The sequence below is a fragment of the Ranitomeya imitator genome, chromosome 6 (assembly GCF_032444005.1).
Source record: "Ranitomeya imitator isolate aRanImi1 chromosome 6, aRanImi1.pri, whole genome shotgun sequence".
Lineage (NCBI taxonomy): Eukaryota > Metazoa > Chordata > Amphibia > Anura > Dendrobatidae > Ranitomeya > Ranitomeya imitator.
The window spans coordinates 418,309,576-418,322,446 of NC_091287.1; the positions used below are offsets into that span (position 1 = coordinate 418,309,576).

Genomic DNA, 12,871 nt, shown 5'->3' on the forward strand with positions numbered 1-12,871 from the left:
AGTGACACCATCTGCAGCAAGTTGATGCTGCAGCTCTCTGGAGGAGGTCTGAGGATTGTCCTTGACTGATCTCACCATTCTTCTTCTCTGCCTTTCTGATGTTTTTCTTGTCCTGCCACTTCTGACCTTAACAAGAACTGTACCTGTGTTCTTCCATTTCCTTACTATGTTCCTCACAGTGAAATTGACAGGTTAAAGTTCTGAGACAGCTTTTTGTATCCTTCCCCTGAACAACTATGTTGAATAATCTTTGTTTTCAGATCATTAGACAGTTGTTTTGAGGAGCCCATGATGCCACTCTTCAGAGGAGATTCAAACAGGAGAACAACTTGCAAGTGGCCACTTTAAGTAGCTTTTCTCATGATTGCATACACCTGGCTATGAAGTTTAAAGTTCAATGAGGTGAGAAAACCAAAAAAAGTGTTTTAGAAAGTCAGTAAAAAGTAGGTAGGAGTATTTTTTTTTATTCAAATAAATTTTTATTAAGAATAACAAGGCAATTAACATGTTACATTTACATTTTCAATATAGAGTATTTCCCCCCCTCCCCCTTCAAACAGCCCCCTTCGATCCCAAAGCCCCCCACCCCCACCCCACAAAGCAGCTCATCTTTTTAATTACTACCATCATTAAAACAATAGAGTATCTAATCCCTCAACCATTCGTATAAGCCACACTTCACATTACTATCCCATAGCAATCCATGGAGACCACATTTTATTGAACGTTTCAGTTTTCCCTTTCTTCTTATAAATCCCTTTTTCTAGTGTCAGGCCCTGTTTCACATACTGGAGGAACTCTCCTCTTGACGGCGGCTCTTCCCTAATCCAGTTTCTAGCTATCACCTTCCTAGCCATATACAACAATCTGGCTATAGCTATCTTTAGGTATTTATCCACTCCAATCTCATCCACGCATCCCAACAAACAGACAACTGGATCCCTTGGCACCGTGCATCCATACACACCTTCCATACGACTCAAAACTACCACCCAGAAGGCAGCCAACCTCGGACATGTCCACATCATATGGAAAATGTCTGCATCCGTAGACTTACACCTCGGACATTCAGAGTCATTACGCAATCCTGCCTTATATAGCACCATCGGAGACCTATAAGAAAAGTGTGCAACAGATCCCTGTACAGAGTGGATATGACTCCTCCAGTCGTCCCATCATTACACACATACTCCAGTACTATATCCCTTTGAATCCTAATACCTCCGTTCCTACTCTGAGCTCCAAAGGCATGCCTCATCCGCAAATACTGATACTCCCCTGCAGTCCCGATACCAAATTCCACCTGCAATTGGGAAAATGATTTCAGTTCACCTTGTTCAATTATTTGATACACATACTGAATCCCTTTGCCCAACCACTCTATCAGTACCCCCAATGCCTCAAATTCTTTCAGATTGTTATTATGCCATAGCGGCGAGTATCTAGTCAAGTCCGTGATCCCACGTATGTGCCTCAATCTACTCCACAGCTTGCGTATCAACAGCAAAGTCGGATATAGCTTCCCCAAACTCTCCAAGGATCCATCCTCCGAACATTGCACCACTGGCCTTCTTTTTGTCACCACCTCCATCAACCGCTGTACTGCCCCAGATGACCCCTCATGCGCCCAGCCCCTTAAATGCTGACTCTGGGCTGCAAGAAAGTACAACTCAGGGTTAGGCAATGCCAGACCCCCATCATCCTTGGGTCGCTGAAGTGTCTCCAGTTTGATACGCGGATGCTGCCTCCCCCAAATCAGATTCCTAAACAGAGAGTTGATCTGTCTAAATTTCCCACGTGGTATCCAAACCGGCGCATTGTGAAGAATATACAGTATTTTCGGCATCAGAATCATTTTGGTAAGATTCACCCTGCCTACCACAGACAAATGTAGCTTAAGCCATGCATCCGCTTTTGCCTTGAGGGCACCCAAGATTGGGGTCAGATTCTCATGTATATAGTCAGTGACCGGCATAGATACCCATATTCCCAGGTACTTAAATTTACTCGTCACCTCCAGTCGCCCGTCCTCCAATGGCTCCCCATCCACATCGTCCACCTTAAACAAGATAGACTTACTCCAATTTATCCTAAGTCCCGACACTGATCCGAATCGTTCAATAATCCCAATGGCTCCCTCCAAGGATGCAACCGGGTCAGCCAGAAACAACAAAATATCATCCGCATACAACGCCACCCTTTCTTCAATCACCCCATATTTAAACCCCGTCATCTCATCAGACTGTCGAAGCGTAGCGGCCAGTGGTTCCACTGCCAGAGCAAACAAAAGGGGGGAAAGCGGACATCCCTGTCTCGTCCCTCTAGCCAATTGTATGGTCCGTGACAACTCCCCGTTTACCCTAACCCTGGCCATCGGCATCGAGTACATTAATTGAATCCATGATATGAACTGCGGTCCAAACCCCATTCTTCGCAACACCTGCCAGAGATACCCCCACTCCACACTATCGAACGCCTTGTGAGCGTCTAAAGATGCAATAACTCTCTGGCCACAGTTATCGGCTTTGAGTTGCAAGTTCATATACAGCCTTCGTAGATTAATCGCAGTTGACCTATCAGGCATAAAGCCAGACTGGTCTGAGTGTATCAGGCCAGAAATAACACTTGTCAACCTCATCGCCAACACCTTAGCCAGGAGTTTAACGTCGATAGTAAGCAAAGAAATTGGCCGATATGAATCCGGCTGTGTCGGGTCTTTCCCCTCCTTTGGAACCACCACTATTGTGGCCTCCCGCATAGATGCCGGTAGCCTTCCACCATTCGTAGCCTCTTCCAAGACCGCCTTCAATTTAGGGATCAACACTTCCCCCAAGCTTTTATAAATTTCGGCAGGAAATCCGTCTACGCCAGGCGCCTTCCCATTAGCCATCGACTGCAATGCCCGTCCCAGTTCCTCCTCCATAATGGGAGCCTCCAAATCCTCCCTAGCTGTGTCACTCAGCCTTGGGAGCTCCAACTCCTCAAGGAACGCCACCGTGTCCTCCATTGACCCATCTACCCGAGAGGAGTATAAGTCTGCGTAAAAATCTGCAAAAGTCTCCAAAATCTCTGAAGTCTCAGAAACAGCAACACCACTCCCAGTCACCAAAGAGTGAACAAAGGAAGTATTTCTCTGGGCAGATGCCACCAGCGACAGCAAATGACCCACTGATTCACCCTCCTGGTAATAGGCCAAATTCATGAATTCCCTCTTCCTTTCAGCCTTACTCAGCAAGACCGCCTCTAGCTGGCTTTGAGCTGCCTTTAACCTCCTCCCAGCCTCCAAAGTACCCATTATTACCATCTCATCTTCAGCCACCCTCAGCCCATCTATCGCCAACCTCTCTCGATTTCCGCTTACAACTGCTAATATCCCTAAACAACAGCCCTCTCAAGTACGCTTTCATGGCTTCCCACACAGTAAGCACATCTACGCTACCCTCATTTATCTCAAAAAATTCCACCAATTCCTTCTTAATCTTCTCCAAGTCTATACTGTGTAGCCAATTAGGGTGAATTTTCCACTCCCTTCTGCTCCCGTTCCGTGTCCCCACTGATCGAAATTCCACCTCAACTGGACTATGGTCTGAGAGAGCCCTAGGTAAATATCTCACGTCCCCCACCATCGTATCTAATAATCGGTTTCCCAGTGCCAGATCAATCCTAGACAGCGTACCATGAGCTGGTGAGTAGCATGAATACGCCCTTTCCCCGATATGCCTAACTCTCCATAAATCAACCATGCCCACTTCCCCGACATAAGTCCCAAACGTAGTGGTATGTCCCGCCGTCCTATTCTGGGGGTTTTTGTTCTTATCCCAAAAGTCATCACATATATTAAGGTCGCTGATAATTAGTAATGGTAACGGTTCCCAACGCTCTACCCTCTCCAGCACCTCTCTTATCTTCTTGCTTGAGTATGGGGGCGGAATATACATTGCCACTATACACATCAATACTCCATTCATTTTACATTTCACCACCACATACTGACCATCGACATCCTCTTTTACCATTACCTCCTCATACTGCACCCCCGCAGGTATTAACACAGACACACCCCTAGAATACGTCGAGAAAGTAGAATGATACGCCCTCTGTATCCAGCGCCTATTCAATATGTTCACCCTCTCCCGCACTAAATGTGTCTCTAACAAACATATCATTGAGACCTTCTGTTCTCGGACATACTGCAGACTTGCCGCCCGCCGTGTTTTATCTGCCAGACCTCTCGCATTCCAACTCAATATTTTAATACAATCTCCCATCATGTGGCTCATCATTTCTTAAAGTATCCAATTTCCCAAGTATGAGCTGCCCCAACCCTCCCACCCCCCCTGCCCCCTCCCAACTTGCCCCCCTAACCCCCCCAATATAACGCATTCTTCCTCTCATCAAGAGTGGGGCTCCACTGCCCTCTGCGAACACTCTCCCTTACTTAACCCTCTCCATTCGCGTCCCGCTGCCATAGCAATCACAATTTCTCCCCCAACTTTCACTTTATTGTATCTTAACATTTCAACTTATATTAACATATAGAAAAAGTACCAAACCAGTTCACAGTACCCAGCATAACCCTCCTCCCCCGTACTTAGTAGTTGGTACTGTCCCCTCCGGCCATTCCTTCAATATGGCCCAGCAAAACCCCCAACAGTTGCTCAACTCTTTAACCATTGCTAACGAGCGCAGAACTCTCCTCCATCGACAGAGAAAACAAATCTCAACTGGATCTCGCCAAAATGTCAGTCGCCCATTCCCTTAAGTTTTTTCTCATGAGTATCAAGCCACTGGGTAGCGTCCTCCGGTGTCAAGAAAAAGTGGGTCTTATTAAAAGCCACCAGTCTCAGCTTGGCGGGAAACATCACCGAATACTACACTCCCAGCTCCCTCAGTCGCCGCTTGACTCCAGTAAACTTCATCCGCTGCTTCTGAACCGCAGCGGAATAATCCGGATAAATGGCAATTTTCTGACCTCCAGCCGTCAGATCCTCCATCTCTCTAGCCTTTCTAAGGATAATGTCTCTGTCTCTGTAATAGAGTATTTTAGCAAGCATGGTACGGGGATTTGCTCCTGGGGCAGGGGGCTGCGGCGGGACCCTATGAGCCCGTTCAACAGCAAAGACTTTTGTCAACACTGTGCTCCCAATCTTCTCCAGCAGCCAGTTCTCCACAAACTCAGTGGGATTTCTCCCCTCAGTCTTTTCAGGCAGCCCCACTATACGTATATTATTTCTTCTGGATCTATTTTCCAGATCCTCATTTTTGGCAGCGAGCTCGGCTATTGCTTGGGCGAACTTCTTTTCAGCTTTTTGTAGCTTAACTATGTGATCTTCTGCCGTGCTCACACGGCCAGCAGTCAAGGCAGGAACCAGACGGCAAGGGACAGACAGCTGAATGTAAGTATGTACTGTTTGTTTTTTTACGCTGGTAACCAGGGTAAACATCGGGTTACTAAGCGCGGCCCTGCGCTTAGTTACCCGATGTTTACCCTGGTTACCGGGGACCTCGGGATCGTTGGTCGCTGGAGAGCGGTCTGTGTGACAGCTCTCCAGCGACCAAACAGCGATGTCGGATCGTTGTCGGTATCGCTGCAGCGTCGCTTAGTGTGACGGTACCTTAAGGGTCGGCTCCTCTCCCTGTGATATGGCTTCAGGTCCCCCACTAGCCCCAGCCATGCTGCCTCTCTCCTTCCCCCTCTGTACCTCATGCTGCTCAGCCTTGCTTGCTTCCTCCTCCTCCTGGTCAGCTCCAGCTCCAGATCCTGGTTCTGCCTCCTCAGCAGCCTCCACTCTGGCATACTGCTGCAGCTTTGCGGCCACCTCCATGCGCCGCTGACATGCGGCGTTCTCCTTCTCGGCGTCCTCCCTAGCATTGGAGCCATCTTGGCCGGCTCCTGCATCGCTGGTGCCAGCGTCTTTCTGCCGCCTCCTGGTCATCGCTGCCGACTCCGGACCTGCTGCTCCGCACTGCTGCACTCTCCGGACCTTCAGCCAGCCGGATTTAGGTGAGTTTACCCGAAAATCGGGGTTAAAGCAGGATTTTTGTCCTTATGGCAGCAGGAGCACTCTTCCCTGCTTCCACTCACATGGCCAGCTAGGACACGCCCCAGGTAGGAGTATTTAAAATAAGAAAATGATAAGGGTGCCCATACTTATGCACCTGTCAAATTTTGTTTGAATGCAGATTGCACATTTTCTGTTAGAACAATAAACCTCATTTCAAGGCAGAAACATTACTGTGTCCAACAGTTATTAGATATATGAAACTGAAATAGCTGTTGCAAAAAAAAACAATTTTTATAAAACATTAAGCTTAAGATTAATAGGGGTGCCCAAACTTTTTCATATAACTATGTGTAAAAGGACATTTACCGTAGGTGTGGATGTAGCCTATTTTTGAAACATCAGAATCATTATACAGTAGATAACACTAGTGGTAAAAAGCATGAAACATGGCTATAACTCTGTAATGTCTGAATTTGTATTTACATGTAGGTTCAGAAACGTAAAGTGCTGCAGAATATTTTGGCACTATAGAAATAAAAATTATTATTATTATTTACCTGACTTTACCTGATTGACATTTTATTATGGCGAAAATGTGGTTGTTTACACAGACAAGTACCCGTCCCGCCACCTATCTACTATACTTGTTAGGTAGTGCATTTAGAATAAAAGTACCGTAACTGATGGGTTCTCCTTTAGTAAACTGCTTATTTAATTGCACGTCATTCAACGATGACAATATAATAGCTGTTTCTATGATCATCTTGTGCTGTTTGTAAGTCTGCAGGATAGATTTCCCAACACAAATGATTGTGATTAGATCAATGATCATACCTAATGCATAAGCCAAAAAGTTTCCTAAAGCAGCAGAGATCCAAATCCAATTAGGAATATGCTGATTACCAATGCCTAAAATAATAAAAAAAAAAAGGTTTAAAATTAGCACAAAAGACAATGGACAAAGGTATGGACCAGTGTTCATTATTCTGGAGAAGTAAATATACTACAAAAACTCTGTGGAAACATTTGAAGCACCACTACAGCAATTTTCTTTATTGCAACACAGGAGTGGTGACATTAAAGGGAACCTGTCAGCTGTTTTGGCCAATATAAGATGCGGACACTGTTTTTAAGGGCTTATCTACAGCATTCCATAATGCTGAAGATAAGCCTCCAATCCGAACTGAAAGATAAGAAAAATAAGTTTTATTATACTCACCCGGGGAGGCAGTCCGGTCCAATGGGTGTTGTAGGTACGGGTCCGGCGCCTCCCATCTTCTTGTGATGCCGCCCTCCTGCTTGCTTCACAGGCTCCTGGCATCGCGCTGTTGCACAGGCGTACTTATCTGCCCTGCTGAGGGCAGAGTAAAGTCCAGCACTGCGCAGGCGCTGGGCCTCTCTGACTTTTTCCGGCGCCTGCGCACTGCAGTACTTTACTCTGCCCTCAACAGGACAGATAAGTAAACCTGCGCAGGAGCTCGATGCCGGGGAGCCTGTGAAGCAAGCAGGCTTATCTTTCAGGTCAGATCGGAGGCTTATCTACAGTAGTATGGAATGCTGTATATCAGCCCTGAAAGGTGGTGGCCGTATCTTATATGGGCCAAAATTGCTGACAGGTTCCCTTTAATCTAAGTTCCCTGCCCCTATTATTATACGTACCAAAGACCGTCTTCATCTGTTATCAGTGCTGCTCCAGGCGACCTGCAATTTATGACCTGTCAGATCTCTCCATTGTTTGCTGGGTGCGCCGGAAGTCACAACTCAATCTAAGACTATGAGAGCAATAACGAGGACAAAATGAGGCTCTTATATATTCATAGAATTATTGAGAGCTTGTGACCGTTACCGCTGACTTTCGGTGAGTCTGAAGTTGCGGTCACAAGATGACAGCATGGGACAGGAGGCGTACTGGGAACAACTGTAGACGGCAGCTGGTAATACAATACCAGGGGGTCAGGGACCTTACCTTAATGGCACCACTCGAGCGCTACAATAAAAAAAATATATAAAGTTCACACGAAGATTAATAATAAGATAGTTTGGAAGCAACTTACAGTGGGGCAAAAAAGTATTTAGTCAGTCAGCAATAGTGCAAGTTCCACCACTTAAAAAGATGAGAGGCGTCTGTAATTTACATCATAGGTAGACCTCAACTATGGGAGACAAACTGAGAAAAAAAAATCCAGAAAATCACATTGTCTGTTTTTTTTAACAATTTATTTGCATATTATGGTGGAAAATAAGTATTTGGTCAGAAACAAAATTTCATCTCAATACTTTGTAATATATCCTTTGTTGGCAATGACAGAGGTCAAACGTTTTCTGTAAGTCTTCACAAGGTTGACACACACTGTTGTTGGTATGTTGGCCCATTCCTCCATGCAGATCTCCTCTAGAGCAGTGATGTTTTTGGCTTTTCGCTTGGCAACACGGACTTTCAACTCCCTCCAAAGGTTTTCTATAGGGTTGAGATCTGGAGACTGGCTAGGCCACTCCAGGACCTTGAAATGCTTCTTACGAAGCCACCCCTTCGTTGCCCTGGCGGTGTGCTTTGGATCATTGTCATGTTGAAAGACCCAGCCACGTTTCACCTTCAATGCCCTTGCTGATGGAAGGAGGTTTGCACTCAAAATCTCACAATACATGGCCCCATTCATTCTTTCATGTACCCGGATCAGTCGTCCTGGCCCCTTTGCAGAGAAACAGCCCCAAAGCATGATGTTTCCACCACCATGCTTTACAGTAGGTATAGTGTTTGATGGATGCAACTCAGTATTCTTTTTCCTCCAAACACGACAAGTTGTGTTTCTACCAAACATTTCCAGTTTGGTTTCATCAGACCATAGGACATTCTCCCAAAACTCCTCTGGATCATCCAAATGCTCTCTAGCAAACTTCAGACGGGCCCGGACATGTACTGGCTTAAGCAGTGGGACACGTCTGGCACTGCAGGATCTGAGTCCATGGTGGCGTAGTGTGTTACTTATGGTAGGCCTTGTTACATTGGTCCCAGCTCTCTGCAGTTCATTCACTAGGTCCCCCCGCGTGGTTCTGGGATTTTTGCTCACCGTTCTTGTGATCATTCTGACCCCACGGGGTGGGATTCTGCGTGGAGCCCCAGATCGAGGGAGATTATCAGTGGTCTTGTATGTCTTCCATTTTCTAATTATTGCTCCCACTGTTGATTTCTTCACTCCAAGCTGGTTGCCTATTGCAGATTCAGTCTTCCCAGCCTGGTGCAGGGCTACAATTTTGTTTCTGGTGTCCTTTGACAGCTCTTTGGTCTTCACCATAGTGGAGTTTGGAGTCAGACTGTTTGAGGGTGTGCACAGGTGTCTTTTTATACTGATAGCAAGTTTAAACAGGTGCCATTACTACAGGTAATGAGTGGAGGAAAGAGGAGACTCTTAAAGAAGAAGTTACAGGTCTGTGAGAGCCAGAAATCTTGATTGTTTGTTTCTGACCAAATACTTATTTTCCACCATAATATGCAAATAAATTGTTAAAAAAAAACAGACAATGTGATTTTCTGGATTTTTTTTTCTCAGTTTGTCTCCCATAGTTGAGGTCTACCTATGATGTAAATTACAGACGCCTCTCATCTTTTTAAGTGGTGGAACTTGCACTATTGCTGACTGACTAAATACTTTTTTGCCCCACTGTAATTGTACAAAGACCATAGTACTTTATCAATATTACAATTTAGGATAACTATGGAAGAAACTCCTTCTCAATGATTCTAAAGAACTAAACAATTGCAGTGCTGACTTCATACAAATAATAACAAAATCACTTTATTAATCACAAAAATATTAATTACAAAAATCAAAGATAATAAAATCAAGATGAACATAAAGAGTATACAGTATCAATCTCTTTAAGGAAAATATATGGGTAAACAGAGGGCCTCAATTATAGTATACAGACCAGCATTAAGGGACAATCAAAGAAAGGGGAATATAATTCAGTATTCCTAATAGCCGAATTCACCACATATATGAGCACCATAACCAAGAAACAACAATAAAGTGCCTAAAAAGTGACTCAACAATTATCTGAGTCCCATAACGTTGTTACCTACCAACCATAACAATATGCCATCAAAATACATGTGCACAACTGAATCATAGTCAATGAAGCTTACCTATAATAAAGTGCAAGTGCAAAAGATCCCTGTATGGCAGCTTGTTTTAGCGGACAGGATGACTTTTTGATCGCATTTTATTGCACTTTTTGTTCGGCAGTATGATGATAGAGCATTGTTTTTTACTTCGTTTTTTTAAATTTTTTTATTTATTTTTTTACGGTGTTCACTGAAGGGGTTAACTAGTGGGACAGTTTTATAGAGCGGTTTGTTAGGAACGCACTACCATATTGAAGGGAGGATGGATGGGGTCTGTATCACAAGATTTTGCCAAATAACCTCCTTCCCTCAGTAAGAGCATTGAAGATGGATCATGGCTGGGTCTTCCAGCATGACAATGAACTGAAACACACAGCCAGGGCAACTAACGACAGGCTACGTAAGAAGCATTTCAAGGTCATGGAGTGGCCTAGCCAGTCTCCAGACCAGAACCCAATAGAAAATATTTTGAAGGAGCTGAAACTCAATGTTGCCCAGCAACAGTCTAGAAACCTGAAATATCTGGAGAAGATCTGTATGGAGGAGTGGGCCAAAATCTCTGCTGCACTTTATGCAAACTTGGTCAAAAATTACAGGAAAAGTCTGACCTCTGTAATTGTAAGCAAAGGTTTCTGTACCACATATTAAGTTCCGTTTTTCTATTGTATGAAGTACTTATTTCAGGCAAAAAATGCTAATTAATTATGTAAAAATCATAAAATGGGATTTTATGGATTTTTATATAGAATATAAAATGTCTCTCACAGTTGAAGTGTACCTACCATAAAAATTATCCCTCTCCATTCTTTTTAAGTGGGAAAACTTGCAAAATCGTCAGTGTATCAAATACTTATTTTCCCCACTGTATATTCTGTGATTCAGCACATTTATGTGATGAAAGTATAAAATGTAGTGCACTAAAAAAACAACATGCTAGAAAACTGCTGTAACGTTTAAAGGTCGTTAACCTTACCTGATGCTGAATAGTCCCAATCATAACAGGACAATAAAAAATAATTTATTACAATGATCAAAAATCCAGAGAAAGTTAACAGATTTGGAGCAATCCAAAGTGGCACTACCTGACAAAAAAATGAGAATATTAATGTAGACACTATTGTACAAGAACAACATTTTCATATACAGTACATGAAATGCTAATCTGGTAAGCAGTAGCGTAGCTACCAGAGGGGCAGAGGGTGCGGTCGCCCCGGGCCCACCACTCACAGGGGCCCACCTGGAGCTATGCTACACTTAATTATATCAGCGTGCACAGCCCGCGGTAGAGAAGAGGGAGACATGATCTCTCACTGCACTACCGCGGGCTGTGGCTGAAGAGAGAGGAACATATTCCCCTAAGCCCCCCCCCCATGCTGATACACGCCAAGTACCAGCACTGTACCCGACAGCTGCCTGCCTTCAGTATACTGCAGACACGCCCACATTGCACACTGAGTACTGGGCATGCCATGTCTGCTGCAGAGCAGGCAGGAAGGAGCATCTTTTTCCAGTGAGACTGGAGAGGAGCAGGACACAGTGGTGTAAGTACAGCTCACACTTCTACTCTATCTGCTGCTCTGCTGATAAGACCCAGCAGGATTCCTGTGCTGTATCTGCAGTTTCTAAAGGTACCGTCACACTAGACGATTTTACAACGAGAACGACAACGATCTGTGACGTAACAGCGTCCTCGTTAGCGATATCGTTGTGTTTGACACGCAGCAGCGATCTGGATCCCGCTGTGATGTCGCTAGTCGGCGCTGAAAGTTCAGAACTTTATTTTGTCGTTCGATTGGCGTGTATCGTTGTGTTTGACACCAAAAGCAACGACGCCAGCAACGATCATAGGGGCCGTCGCAGCGTCTTGCTCTAGCCAGGTAGGCGTTGTACATTAAAAAGGAGACGCCTTTACAATACATTGCAGTGACGCCCGTAATAGATTTAAATTTTAAACGTTTTCTTGGAAAATATCAATTTACCACGATCACATAAACTTCCCATACTATGATAGCCTAGGTCCAATACATATCGCCTGATTAATACAATATATTAATATATATTAATATATTAATATTAAAATATGCAATTACAAAGGATAGGGGACCGCCAAGTGATAAAGTATTACCTAAAATAAAAAAAAGGATACGCTATTACAAAAGGTGACTCCCTCTGTCCTGATAAAGCCTGGGAGGTGGTGTGTACATTCCATAAAAGAGGTCTTTACAATACATAACAATTACAAAAGGAGACGCCTTTACATTACATTATAACATTAAAAAAGTGACCTCAGGACATGACTTTACAAAGGAGATGCCATTGTGTCGCAATAGTCTGTGATGTGGTGTCTACATTATAAATAAAGGGGGTCTTTATAATACATTACAATGACAAAGGGGAGGACATAATGACATTAAAAAAGGTGACGCCATAACATGACTTTACAAAAGGAGATGCCATCTGTCGCAACAGCCTACATGGGGATTACAACAGCCATTACAAAAAAAGGCTTTTACTTTATTTAATAAAAAAAAAATGGTGACGCCATAACGTTATACAATGGAGTGGGTGTGATGTCTCCCTGTGAACTGTGATAGGCCACAGCGGGATCATCTATAGGTAGGTTCTATAGCAAGGTTCCGATATAAAAAGCTTGAGTCAACTGTTCAATCACTTGTGCGTACTTCAACTACGAGCATCTTGCAATAGGTTGGAAATCCACAACTCTGCATCGTGTTCATTCTCC

At 44.2% G+C, this 12,871-nt stretch overlaps 1 protein-coding gene across 4 annotated transcripts in view; it reads right to left on the reverse strand.

Moving 5' to 3' along the window:
• Window positions 1-12,871, reverse strand: part of LOC138642798 (ethanolaminephosphotransferase 1-like) — a 127,304-nt gene that overhangs the window by 50,972 nt on the left and 63,461 nt on the right. For all 4 annotated transcript variants that reach the window (XM_069731303.1, XM_069731302.1, XM_069731304.1 and 1 more), the window contains 2 exons: window positions 11,102-11,210; window positions 6,840-6,914 (listed from right to left, as the gene is read on the reverse strand). In XM_069731303.1, the coding sequence (XP_069587404.1) occupies window positions 6,840-6,914; window positions 11,102-11,210 (184 nt within the window). The remainder of the gene's footprint in view (window positions 1-6,839; window positions 6,915-11,101; window positions 11,211-12,871) is intronic.